This window comes from Podarcis raffonei, chromosome 6 (assembly GCF_027172205.1).
Source record: "Podarcis raffonei isolate rPodRaf1 chromosome 6, rPodRaf1.pri, whole genome shotgun sequence".
Lineage (NCBI taxonomy): Eukaryota > Metazoa > Chordata > Lepidosauria > Squamata > Lacertidae > Podarcis > Podarcis raffonei.
In genome coordinates this window covers 66,032,833-66,047,081 of record NC_070607.1, presented here as the reverse complement: position 1 = coordinate 66,047,081, position 14,249 = coordinate 66,032,833, and the positions used below count along the sequence as shown (strand labels likewise).

General features: G+C 41.1%; 1 protein-coding gene across 5 annotated transcripts; it reads left to right on the top strand.

The window, feature by feature from the left end:
* The first annotated feature begins 1,503 nt into the window (after positions 1-1,503).
* On the top strand, positions 1,504-13,674 carry LOC128416216 (mitochondrial glutamate carrier 1-like). 5 transcript variants are annotated; one of them, XM_053393586.1, is made up of 10 exons: positions 1,504-1,523; positions 5,621-5,791; positions 7,017-7,142; positions 7,608-7,663; positions 8,172-8,262; positions 9,088-9,206; positions 11,123-11,324; positions 11,414-11,568; positions 11,850-11,925; positions 12,581-13,674. In XM_053393586.1, exons 2-10 carry the CDS (start codon positions 5,772-5,774, stop codon positions 12,738-12,740), a joined length of 1,005 nt encoding a protein of 334 aa, XP_053249561.1. In that variant the 5' UTR covers positions 1,504-1,523; positions 5,621-5,771; the 3' UTR covers positions 12,741-13,674. The 5 variants fall into 5 exon arrangements, with proteins under 5 accessions (XP_053249561.1, XP_053249562.1, XP_053249559.1 ...); XM_053393587.1 differs by lacking the exon at positions 1,504-1,523 and adding an exon at positions 1,559-1,708 and having other exon boundaries at positions 5,660-5,791; XM_053393584.1 differs by lacking the exon at positions 1,504-1,523 and adding an exon at positions 1,559-1,708.
* The last annotated feature ends 575 nt before the right edge of the window (positions 13,675-14,249 follow it).

Genomic DNA, 14,249 nt, shown 5'->3' with positions numbered 1-14,249 from the left:
ATGTGCCTTTTTGCACTGCTTCTAAAGGTACAAGAGCCCCAATAGGGGCTGGGGAAAGGGGAGAAAGCCAGGGGAAAAGGAACATTATATGTAAGCCACCCCTTTCTCATTTCTCCCTCAGGCAGTACAGAGTATCAAATAACGCTGAACTGAAGCTGGTCTTGCACTGAGGTATCTGGGCTTGTGCTGAGATGAGCAACTGCCTGCCCCACAAACCAAGTTCCTGAGAAGTTTCACATTACTTCTCCTGGAGAGCCCTATAGCTTTCTTTGCTGCCAAGATACAGCAGGCAGTCATCAGTGGTTCTAAAGCAGGTTTGGGGAACCTTCTACTCTCCAGATGTTGCAAAACCGCATCTCTCATCAGTCCCAGCAAGCATGGCCAAGGGCCAAGGATGACGGGAGGTGTGGTTAAGCAAAATCAGGAAGGCCAAAAGTTCCCCTCACATGTTCTAAACAGAGATGTAACATAACTATTTATCTGAAAAGTAGCAATTTTCTTTTATCCTAGATGTAGGCTGACAAGGTGAAAAAAAGCAGGGCTCCACCAACCCCCAGGAGACACACACACAAATCTTGCTTTACGCTCCATCCATGAAACTCTTATTTATTTATTAAATTGAATTTATATACCACCCTATACCCGATATATAAATTCTTGCCTGCATCGTTGCACCGGCTCAAGTGGGGTGCCTTCTCATCTTACATTTTCAACCCAGCCAATACAGTGGTACCTCAGGTTACATACGCCTCAGGTTACACACTCCACTAACCCAGAAATAGTGCTTCAGGTTAAGAACTTTGCTTCAGGATAAGAACAGAAATCGAGCTCTGGCGGCGCGGCGGCAGCAGGAGGCCCCATTAGCTAAAGTGGTGCTTCAGGTTAAGAACAGTTTCAGGTTAAGAACGGACCTCCGGAACAAATTAAGTACTTAACCCGAGGTACACTGTACACCTTCAGCAGAAACTATTCCCAAAATATTGGCAGGTACGTTGCAGCAACATTGGACAAAGGAGTGCACAAGAAAGCAGGAATTCATGTAGACTTGTAGCAGCCCGTTCAAACGGTTCTTTTGGTTTGAGATCATAGCAGCTAGCCTTGTTGCCAGCCTCCTGAAGAATGAAGCCATTGATTGATTGATTGATTGATTGATTGATTGATTGCTCACCAATCAAAACACACACAAGCTGCGCCTTTAAACTATGCTCCAGGCTGAGGACCTGGAAGAGCGGAGCTGCGAGTGCAGAAGGAAGGAGTGGAGCGCTGAAAGGAAGGAGATTAACGGCGAACAGGCTGCCAACGTGACCCATAGAGTACGGTATTTGGAGCAGCGCGCCTTTACTGCCGGCGACTGAGGGGGGCGGGGGGAAGCGAGCGAGCCCAGCCTCTTCCTACCATTGGGTGGGTTGCGGCAGCTCTGGCCCATCGCAGCGCGCCTTCTGTAGAGGCGGGAGACGCACAGCAGGCTGAGCAGCGGCGGCGGCTGTTCTTTTCTACCTGCCTGTCAATGGAGCGGCGGCTGGGTGAGTAAATGCGTAGAATTTGAAACCGAGAGCCGTTGGCCGTCAGTTGACCCGAGGGGAGGGACAGCTCGTGTTGCCTGGTCACTGCTCCGTTGCCATTTGATTTCAAATACCGACCCCCTCCTTGGCATGGCATATAAGGGCTAAGAATATTCATGGCCAAGGGTGGCTCCTTGAGATAAATGGTACTGAGGGGCAGGGCCGGGTTTAGGTTTGATGAGGCCCTAAGCTACTGAAGGTAATGGGGCCCTTTATATGTCCAGCTGTCCTCTGTCAACAATATATTATATATATTATTATATATATATATATATATATATTATATTATATATAGTATGGTAATTTATGTACCTAGTAGGTATCTAAAGCCATCTGCACATAACAAAATATACATTTTATAAAAGTAATTGTTGAACTGGAATACAATTAAGAAGTATATTAATAGTGAAATACAATTAAGAAGTATATTAATAGTGAAATAATTATTAAGCTCTAACTTAAATTGATTTTTATTCATAACAAACTTAATAATGCAAACACATTGGCATTTGGAAATAACAAAAATGCCTTTAGAAACACAATTTACAAAGACTCATCTATTTTAGTTGTTTTTTATCTTATATTTTGGAAATGTACATCCAGGTTTTGTTTTTTCTTTAAAAAATTTTTGGGGGGGCCCAAAAGCGTGGGTCCCTAAGCTATAGCTTGTTTTGCTTATGCACTGGATATGGGTACATGTATTTGTGTTAAAATGCCCTTTTCTAGAGCTCCTGTGTCTCACTGAACTGCTGGCTGACAGATGGAAAAACAGATGTTTCTAATGCTGCATTGATAAAGCTGCACTTAACTCAATTTTTATGTCTTCTGTGCAGCTGTGAAGAGTGGCGGGGGGGGGGGAATATAGCGCCCTTTCTTTGAAGCCTCTTATCTGTTTGTCAGCGAGAGGGTGATAGCCACCCACATAATTTCCAAGAGAAGGGGTGGCACCTTAAAACCACCTCATTTATTATGGCTAAATTTTTGTGGGGTATAGTCCATCAGAGGCATGGTGTTTGTGAAATGGCACTCTTCCCCATCCACCACCAGGGGATGAGAAAAGGGGGAGAAGCAACATAACCACTAGCCCCACCCCACCCCACCCCACCCCATGTACATTCTGTGCAGACCTCTCCCCACCCAACCTCACCTTCTCTGCTTGGGAAAATAAGAGGAATCAACCACAAAAGGGTAGTGGGGCTGGTACCGTTTTTGTTTGTTTTTTTGTAAACAGTATTAAAGTTGACAACACAAACCCCCTGCCATTGCTTTCCCCTGCATGCCTTTAGTTATTTGAGCCCTTAGTTATTTGAGGTTCCCAGAATGGCTTGCATAAAACCAGGTGGATTAGTAAAACAATAAAAGCAGAACAGTTAAGCGCAATTAAGACCCTACTGTGGGACTTACTCCAAAGTAAGTGAGTATATGACTGCAATTTAAATGCAGCTTTAAAAAGCATGGAAAAGCCTAGAGGATGTAGAAAGTATCAACTTTTGCCGAAAAGAAAAGGACACAGAAATGTGACAAATGCAGCCTGTCATGACGGTTTAGTGATGGAGAGTGCTTTATGTGTATAACTGTTGCCAGGGCATGGAGCTGTTAAAAGGCCCAGGAGAAGGCTGACAGCCAGAAAAAGGCTGTAATCTTAGAACAGTATGCAGAGTATATGCACTAGAATTACTGGGAGCATTTTGTAAGATGCAGGTTGAGAGAGCCAGTACTTGTATGTAGACCATCGTTGGGTGGATTTGAAGGAAGCAGCCATGGACGGGGCTGGAATAAGCTATCATTGCTGGGCTCATTGCTTGCAACCCTGTACATGGCATCCTCTGTTGTACTCCCAGCAGAAAGTCTGCTGGCAAAATGCTTCAGATAAAATACTTGACTAGAAAGTGCTAACCAATTCTGAACCAACTACTGTTCTAACTACAGTACTTCCTACTTCTGCCTCCTGCTGATGGAAGGAGTGAAATTTGATGCATATAAGTGTTAGTGTGTCTCTCCCCGCCCAAATTGGTAATGGCCCAGAACTGAGCCTTGGAACCAGCTCAGAACACCCTGGGCTTGCCTTGCATTCTAGAAGTTGAGCCCCGTATCCATTTCTCATTAGTATTCACTTCTATTCTGATGAAAAGTGGCTTCAGAGCACAACAGCATCTCTTATCACTTTCCTGCTTCTTCTACAGTCAGTAGCTTCTCCAAGTTTTGTGTATTGTACCTGCTCTGGGGTGTATGTGTTAGGGGAGGGATAGTACTTCTGGTGGGGGGCAGGTCCTACTGCTTCTGGGGTAGTTTGTCCACCTTTTATCTCCACCCTGCACTCGGCTCTCACCTGTGGCTTCTAGAAGCTGTCAGAATGCAACAACAGCCACACCCCAGGAACAGCTTCAACTGGCCAGCTAAACCAGGTGAAGACAGCCGATGGGTCTCAAACCCACCCTCCCTCCATCCAGAGAAGCAAGAGTCATTATTGGAGTTCAAGGACATATTCCAGCCAGACAACAGTGCTCCAGGGGAGATGCAGGGCCACTGAGGGGGTGTGGCCAAGGGAGAATTTTAGGGGCTAGGTAAAGAAGCCTGAGGGGCTGCATTCAGCTGCCCTGTGCCTAAGATTCCCCACCCTGCTCATGTGATATGTTGCTTCTGCTTTCACCCTCCAACCACTGCTATTCTGCAACTGGCTCCAGTTGGTGGGCTTCAGGATTTTATTTTTTATTTTTTTAAAAAAGGTCCTGCAAGCCTGAAGGTTCCCACCCCTGAGCTAAAGCACACTGCACAGACAGAGAGAGTGAATTTCATATCTGACCTCCCTTGGAAGTTGAGAAAGAGTTTCAGGAGCAGTGGAATGTGAATCAGCAGGTTTCAGGATCTCACATATCCAAATAATTGCATTTTAAATAATATTTTGCTATGAGTTTTATTTATTTAATTATTTGTGATGCATGTGTTTTTAGTATTGCTTTGCTAAATTGCACCATTGTGGGAATTTGGTACAAGAAGAATTGACAAAAGAAATATGGGATGAGCAAAGCAGAGATCACTTTTCATTGTTTTTCTTAGGCAAGAGTAATTATATAATTACAACTGCCTTGAGCAGTCACAGGAAAGGATAAATCAAAACTGCCGCTCTATTTCTTTGCTATTGTACAGAATTATAGAGCCTTTTTGAAACTGGAGACACTTTAATGCTGCAACTGAAATTTCCCTGTGGGCTTTACAGACTATGCGTATCAGATGATCGGATTGTAAGCTAATAATATCTCACTTTTTGTGCAATGCACTCTTCTCTGATGTTAGTAATGGGAACTCTACCGCCAGGCTCGTCATTGCTTCTTGGTCATTTGCTCTTTATTGCATGACACCCCCGGTGGGCACTGGGAATCCCAATTACTAACTTGGTTGCCCATGTGATAGTGGCATTGCTCTGACACATTATAGCATGGTCTTCCGTGGAAGCACTGGTGTGTTGTCTCATCATGGGAATGGGGAACCCCAACTACTAACCTGGCTGCTCATGTGATAATGGCATTGCTCTGACACATTTCAGCATGGCCTTCCAGGGGTACTTTCCATAATTGCCCTAGGAAATATTATTAGTATTTTCTTCCTCTTCACAGATATGCCCATTCCTTGAAGTCATGCAATGTTATGTTTATACAAAATTTGGTTTACTCCCATTGAGTTTAGTGGCACTTCCTCCCTACTAAGTGTTTTTGGATTGCAGCCTAAGTTACTATTTTTTCATTTGTGCTAATAGTACATTATGATTTTTAATTGTTTTGTGCATGACTTCTCACCCTCAACCCTGTGTCACTAAAGATACCATCTTCCCTATAATGTCACAGTTCCTCAGTTATTCCTACATCAATATAATATATTTCAGTTGCATCTCTTACGGTATAAATTAATCACCTAGGTATTAATAACGGATGATGACACTTGGTGTAACAGTAGTGGTTAGAGGGTATTCTGATTTGTCATACTGAATTTGAGATGCTGTGAGCTGTTTGAAATGCCTGTATGGTGAAACAGCCAATGAGATAACTTTGGATTATTTATAGGACCACTGATGGATTTTAAAGCTTCAATTCACTCTGAAGATATTAGACAGAATTGTCTCCTTGAGGAACCAACTTCTCACCATCGGCAGCTTGTATTACTTACTGACCAAAAAGATCTTGGAGCACCTTTTCCTTTGTAATCCCAAAGAAGATGGCTGAGAAACAGATTAGGTATGTGTCCTTCCCAAGTTTTTAGAAATATAGTGAGCCTCAAAGCAGGCATTGGAGAAACAGTGCAATTGATTTACAGAATGGACATGACAACAAATGCTGCAAAATGAAGTATGTAAATGTTTGGTTTTTTATTTAATTTAACTTGAGGATGGCCATTTGTCCAGTCTAATTTTAATTTTATTTGAATTAATTTTGGGATGCATTTTAATCGATTGTTTGTTTATGTATATTGTGTTTTATATGATGTTAGCCGCTCTGAGACCAGCTACAGCAGGGGAGGGCGGGATACAAATTTATTTATTTATTTATTTATTTATTTATTTATCTATTTGATCAATAGTTTTATAACAAATTTCAAAGACCTGCTTTTTAAAATATTTGAGATGAAATTGCAACAAAGATGTATTTAAGAGCAGTTATAATGGTTATTCTTACATACCTCATAATAGCTAGAAGTATATATACCCCTGAAGAATAACTGCATGTGGTCTGAAATGTAGCAGGGCAGCTCTCTCCATTCCATAAATAGTCTCTCTTGTCTCTCTAGACAAGGTGGAATGAGAGACCCAAAGGAACCAGCCTGATTTGACATGGAATAGAGTAAGGGAGACAAGAAAAGAGAGATTGTTGTGGCAGAGAGTCATAAATGTAATGCAAGGCTGTGCATATGATGCAGCCCTAACATGCAAGAGCCTCGGTATGATGTGCTTATGATGTGCCTATACTGAGCACATAAGAAGCTCTTTGAGGGATGTCCATATATTAAACACATATTTAGAAACACTGCATGTTATGGACTGCATCCAACACTGCATGAGTGGACTTCTGTTTGTACAACTGGACTTCTCACTGCACAGTCCAAAAAATACATTGTAGAAGGTCCCCAAGACTGGAGCAGATTTTGAGGGTGAGGCGACTACAGAGGAAAGGAGAAGAGAAGGAAGTTCCATTGTGTGAGTGGAGCATCAGCCTTGGCTACAACCCTATGTTTTTTCATGTATGTCACAAATGTGTACCATTGTTGCATATGAAGCTTTATTGTAGCAATGCTGAAAGCAACACATAGTCTGTGGCCATTCTCAAGGAAGTCAGAATTTGGTGCATCACAGAACTGAATTTGATATAAATGAAATAAATATGCAGCATAACTCTTCTCCAGCCCCTAGTTTTGGAAATTGTTGATTCAATTGCATACAATGGAATTCTGTTTTCTCTTGTTCAGTTTGCCCGCTAAACTTATTAATGGAGGAGCTGCAGGGATCATTGGCGTTACTTGTATATTTCCAATTGACCTGGTTAAAACCAGGCTACAGAATCAGAGAAGTGGACAGCAAGTCTACAAAAGCATGTAAGTGATCACTGGAAATGTATTGCATCTAGATTGACTTAATATTTGAGCAGCTCTTTCACCATTTGCAAGTACCTACGGATAGATGTAGGTGTTGGGAAAGTAGAAATCCACAGTTATTAATGGAATGATTCCATCAAGTATGGGTCTTTATTTGCATGTATAAAATAAAGAATAATGTACCGGTGAATGAAATAAGGTAAATAGAAAATGAAAAAATTACTGTAGCCTCATTTTGGATACTAGAGAACAATAAAGGTTATAAATAAGCAACTATATGTTGTATTTAAGTAGCTATAATGAGGTATTATTTTATTTTTCTTCGTAAAATACATATTATTAAGGCTTGATATATTTTTTGTAGTATATATTACATTGGTCACTGCTGCTAAGCTCTAATATCAAATATGACAAGAGTATCTTAGCGACAGGTAATCTCTGACTATAGTGTTGTGTCTTGATCAGGTTGGATTGTCTAAGGAAAACACTGCGTTCAGAAGGCTATTTTGGAATGTACAGAGGTAAGTCTTTTCCTTGTTTTTGTAACTGGCTGTAACTAACACAGTTATACTGCTTCATGATAATTGGGGACTTATTCATTGGGGTCCATTATGATTAGGGACTCGTCTTGAAAGGTCAGAATTGGAGATCTCAATGTATTTACTAGTGAGTTGGTTCATTGTTTCTGGAGCTTACTTTTAAGTAAACATTCATAGAGCTGTGCTGTTCAAAGCTCAGACATTTGAAACAAAGATGCGCAAAATGAGATGCAGTCTGCTCACACAACAGGATTTCCATTTGTTCTCCTTCTGCCACAATCTGCTATTGCTTTTAAGATTGGAGTTTTGTAAATGACTGTATAACTCCAGTAGCTGATCTAAAGTTTCTGGACTATTTCCAATAACTTTGAAAACTGGAATCTGAGTCCCTGTCACAATATACGATGTGGGATACCTATAATCAAAATATATTTTAAAACAAAGAAAATCTCCTAATTTCAATTAAGCTTAAGTTTGTACTTATTTTTAGGTGCAGCAGTGAATCTGACCCTTGTAACACCCGAGAAGGCTATAAAACTGGCTGCTAATGACTATTTTAGGCACCTTCTTGCCAAGGATGGGTATGTTAACTTGAGATACTAGAGCTGTCTCATTTGTACCGTACATAAGTTAAGTCTGTGTTCATTGCGGACTCCATTACGTGAATGTGACAAATTGTGCAAAGCTCATTAAATAGTTTTTTGATCACCCTTGAGAGCAGAATGAACAATAATATGTTGATAGCAAGGCATGCAATATTACGAATCTTCTGAATGACCAGAAGACAAGTAATTCTTGAAAACAGAAAGCAAAACTTACTGTGCGCTGGATGGACTACTTTGAAGGGCCAATGGGCTGAAATAACAGGTCATCTTTGTGATGCACATAATCTAGCTCGTTCTCATGACTACTGCAATGCACAATCATTTGTGCATTTCCATCCCAAGCCACTCCTTCATTTTCTTGATCATTGCTACCTCCCAAGTTCTTTTGCTGAACTTTGTGAAAATCCAGATATTGCAAGGAGGATATTATGTATGTATTAAGCACATCTTTGCAAAACTTCATGATTTCAATAGCTTGCTGCAGGATGGGCAGGGAAAGGGAGGGAAGATCTAACACAGAGCATTGACAATCCAATATGCAACTCTATATGGACTGACAAAATCTTGTGACTTTGATTGTAAACATAAATATTATAATCCTGTGTCCTGATGGGATATTGACTGCAAGAAGCTATTGTGTCATTTTTCAATGGGTTTGATTCTCAAAGCCCCTTGCTAGTCTGAACATAAACTATGTATTTCCTTTATACAGCCTTTTCCTTTTCTTGCATATTGCATGCTTGTATACTTTAGTGTTTAAAATAATAATAACTATAATAATAATAACTCTTTTTATTACAGGGTAGCCCTTTCTTTATCTAAGGAGATGATGGCCGGTTGTGGTGCTGGAACCTGCCAAGTTATTATCACCACTCCAATGGAGATGCTGAAAATCCAACTTCAAGATGCAGGACGACTAGGTAACAGTTCTTGCCTATCATCTCTGAGAACAGGTTCTTGGATGTTCACACAAAGCTAAAGTAATGGACCCCTGGATGGTTAAGTCCAGTCAAATTTGACTATAGGTGCAGTGCTCATCTCCACTTTTAGGCCGAGGAAGCTGATGTTTGTCATCAGACAGCTTTCTGAGTCATGTGGCCAGCATGACTAAACCGCTTCTGGCACAACGGGACACCATGCCGAGTGCCAGAGTGCACAGAAATGCCATTTCATACAATAGTCCAGTTCACACATAACACTAAGCCAAACTAACTATCAACATGTGAGTGTGCAAGTACTCATGGTAACAATCATGGTCACTTCACTCTTCCCCATGTCCTACTGCTGCTAGGCTACCTGAGGCTAAGCTATGGTTTGGCTTAGCATTACTTGTGAACCTGGACTTGTAGTCTGTAACAGGAGACAAACTGCAACTCCATGTTGAGACATAACACTAAGCCAAACTAAGCAGGACCCAGGGGAGGAGTTAAGTAGCTGCAGTTTTTGCTGCAAGAACTGAGTGCATATGCACACACCATGATTTGGCTTGGTGTTATGTACAAACTAACATGAACTGTTGAACAAGAGATGTTCAGTTTGGCGTAGGTTTCAATTACCATTAGTTTTGGCTGTCATAAGCGAGGTCAGTAGTAACTTGGTGGCTTGTAAAACAAGAACAGGGATTGGGAATAATATTGCCCCTACCCATGGTGTGTGTGTGTGTGTAGCATGAGTAAGTGTTTGGTATTTTATCTCATCCTGCTATGGATGGTGGCTGCAGAATGTTATGTACCATAAGAGATCATTTGAATGTATTGCCTAATTGACAAGAAATGGTAATCTAAGGCACAACAGTGCTTTAATCAGTTCCAGAACTCAGTAATGCTTCTAAGTTATTGAGCCAGATAAGTGGAAAAAATGAGTATCTGTACTGTGTTATCTGTATAGGAGCAAAGTCTTATGTAGGCAATTTATGACCCAGAAATATGGAACACTGTTAAAGAGCAAGGCAAGACACCAGAAGTCAGCACATAAGCTAGAGCTCCCTGCTGTGCAATCAGGATTTCAGATTGCAGGGGGAACCTATGTGCATATAACAGACTCCCTTCTTCGGACCTTCCCTCAGCTCATAGATGGCAAGGCCAATAGGCATGGCCTGTTCCATGTGGTTGTAGCAACACTTATCTTTTGCCCCATGCTTTCCAGGCACAGGTCTGCACTTTAAAGCTCTGTGTCCAAGTGCTTCCCCCCACCCCTGAACTTTTCCGCAAAAACCCACTATTTAAAGCTGAAGCTCAGTGAATGGCAATTTACCGTAGGTTCTCAACAGATTGTCATTAGCTCCTATTCAGCGGTAAAGAGCAGGTTTTCATGGTGAAGGCTCCAGAGCAGAAAAGAAAGTACACTCAAACCTTGGCTCCCAAACTCCTCCCGAAAGCTGAAAACCCGAAAGTAAATGCTCCAGTTTTCCAACATTTTTCGGAAACAGAACATCCGACATTGCTTCCACTTGATTGCAGGAAGTTCCTGCAACCAATCAGAAGCCGCACCTCGGTTGTTAAACATTTCGGAAGCCGAATGGGCTTCCAGAATGGATTATGTTCAAAAACCGAGGTTTGACTGTACTTGGATACAGAGCTTTAAAGCACAGGCCACACCTGGAAAGTGTGGAGGAAAGGTAAGTGTGGATAAAAGCCCTTAGAATGTCCAAATAGTGCTTATGTTTCACTATCACAGAGCTGCTTATAGATTCTGATACAGGAGTTGAAGGGATTTCCAGGGATCAGACCTTCAGGTATTCAGATTCAGAATGCATCTCAGACTTGTATATATTCAGGGTGAAATAATAAATTTCAGGAGACCAGTGAGCCTGACATATTTTTAATTGTGTTTTCAGCATCTCAGCAGCTTGTGAGCAGAGTTCCTTGTTCATCTCCTGGGTGCAAGCTTCTAGCTGTCAGCCCTGTTCTAGCCAGAGCATACAATGTAGGACCAATTGCCTTTCCAAGGAGGATATCTGCCACACAGATAGCAGTCGAGCTTCTGCATACCCAGGGCATTAGAGGACTCTACAAGGGTCTTGGAGCCACCTTGCTGAGGTAAGGATGGAAAATCTTGTCCTTCCCATTCCCAGCCCAGTTTTTACAGTATGCGGCTTTATAAAAATGCAATCACTCTTGTGTTCTAGGGATGTCCCATTCTCGGTCATCTATTTCCCACTGTTTGCCCATCTGAACAGAGCAGGACACAATTCCCTGGAAGAGAAAGCACCTTTCTTTCGTTCTTTTCTTGCTGGTTGCATGGCCGGTTCAGTGGCAGCTGTGTCTGTCAATCCCTGTGATGGTAAGAGAAGATTTATATCTCATCTCTTTTGTGTTTCTGTGTTTCATTTTTTTCATGCTTCTCCATAGAGTAGTTATAGGGAAATACTGGGAAAAGTGGATTTCCTTGTGAATCTCTGGAAGCTACCCTTCCATCTGTTAGGGCTTTCTGTGTAGGGAAGCTTCTTTTATTTGCTTTAATAAATTTAGAAAAGAATGAATTTTAATATGCTGTAGTCATAATGTTGTCAGGCTTGCCTGCATTAGTCTTCTAACCTGGCAAACAATATTTTTATTTTGCAGTAATAAAAACTCGTCTTCAGTCAATGGGCAAGGGAAGAAACGAAGAGAGTTATAATGGAATTATTGATTGTGCACGGTAAGTAATAAAAGTGCTGTGAATAACTGACTCTTCAGCCAGAGTGTAAGCAAATGTTTATAATGTTAAACAGTATGTTAAATGTGGAGGAGGTTTCCTGTTTGACAAGACATGAAAAGTACTTACATGCATTCACACTAGGCCTTTTAAGCTGATCTTCAGACATATGAAGGCAGTTTCCCCTAATTTGCCACTAACCTCTGCAGTCAGAAGGCAGCTGTGAATCTGATAAAAGTAGGAGTAACTGATTGACCCTAAGCACATGGCTATAGCATTTGAAAGCTACTTCCAACATGATTTATCCTGGAATATGTGCTGAAGAACTAGCTGTCAAATATCACAACCATTGCTTGAAGTATAACCATACAGAAATGGTTTTCAGTAGCTTCCATATGGAAGCTATACCCTTTGAATTGGCCATAAACTTGTAGGAATCATGCCAATTTCTGGTGTGTTCCTTTCTCTTTTAAGACTTCTTTTTATAGGGTGAGAGATGAATTACAGCCGCAGGAGGGAATCAGGTCTTCAAGCTTTTGGCAGGAGAACACATAGAGATTTTTGGGTGAATGTTCAGATCTGGACACAGGAGTTGTGAAATGATATGTGCAGAATTTAGTAGCCAAGTATATATCTGGTATTGTTTTCTCTCTTTCAGGAAACTTTGGATGAAGGAGGGTCCTTTAGCCTTCCTTAAAGGGGCTGGTTGCCGAGCCCTGGTTATTGCACCTCTTTTTGGTATAGCTCAAGGTATTTACTTTATTGGTGTTGGAGAATTTCTTATTGAGCTATACCAGTATGGAAGACTTTCTCCCTAGACTTCCTCCTTGTTCTTTGGACCTACTGGAATGAATCCACAAGAATCACCAGACAAGACGCAAGAAAACAGTGAAATTTCAGATTGAATTATCAGTGTTTCTTCTGTCAAAACTTAGACTCAAAGCCAAGTCCACCTGAGCTCTTAATTGTTATCAGGTTTTGGAGCCAGACTGACTAGGCACATAGTTCTCTAATGGTGATGTGTCTCTTTTTCTTATGAAGTAAAAAGCCAAGAGTTGTGACACAGTAGGACAGTCATCTGAATATGTAGAATGCAGGATGCATTCTGGGAGTTAGAAGAATGAAGCCTCTGGTAATGGAATGGCAACGGCTACTTTTTATTAAGCCTGGCTATGGGAGGATGTATCAGAAAACCTTTTTTTATGAGTGGAACAGGAAAAGAAACTTTAAACAAAATTATTGGGGGAGGGCACTTGCAATCGTTCCAAGAATGTTAGCAAAGATTTAAAAAATGGGAACAAATTTTGTGAATTTTTTATATATCTGTCTTTTATAACTTATAACTTTACATAGAGTAAAGAATTTGGTTCCTGTGGTGACTGCTAAGAACAGAGCAATGTAATACAATACAAGGGTTAACAGGTGAAGGAAGCAAGATAGGCTATCAACCTAAAGGTTTTCAGAAATGCTCTCTGGAACCTAGTTATAGGGACTAGCGATCTCTGTAAGCTACATGTTGTGCAAATAAACTGCTAAGCAGTTTTTCTTGGGCTGTTGCAACTATGTTTTTGTGAAGCTATATTGTAGGTTTTACTGTTCATAATTAACTACAAAATTTCTCTATCAAAGGTGTGTGTGTTTTTTAATGAATTATAAGATGGTCTCTAGACATACCATGAATAATGTGTTGGCAGCGCAAGAATGATAATTTTTCTTTGCTCTTATCCTGGCACAATAAAATGGTTCAGACCAGTTCTGTGTGTGTTGTCTTTCCTGTGACTTTGCTAAGTACCCTTTGATATGTACATGTGTTATTGACAACTTGGGTGAAATTCTATTTTTCTTAAATCGCTTATCCTTCTATCGTCACACATTCTTATGAATACATTTGTGTAAGCCTTGCCAATTTTCTAAATGAATTGAAATGACCCCAGTCTTCTGAAAGACCTGCTTTATCCATATAGCTCACTAGGCAACCACCTGTCACTATGTCTGTTCACAGAAGTAGCTTTTGCTATGCTCTGGGTGATGGTTCAGTTTCTAGTTATACCCTGCCTGCCCTGCCCCGCCCCGCCCCGCCCCGCCCCCCCACAGTTGTCTACCTTCATTATACACATGATTATTTTATATGGCTAATTAACAATGTTACAGTGAACACAACTGGCACTCTAGTCCAAAGAAAACCAAGAGTCCTGTGGTACCTAATTTATTATGGCATGAAATTTCTCAGAATCATAGAGTTGGAAGGGACCCAAGGGTCATCTAGTTCAACCCCCTGCAATGCAGGAATCCCAGCTAAAGCATCCATGGCAGATGCTGTCTACAAT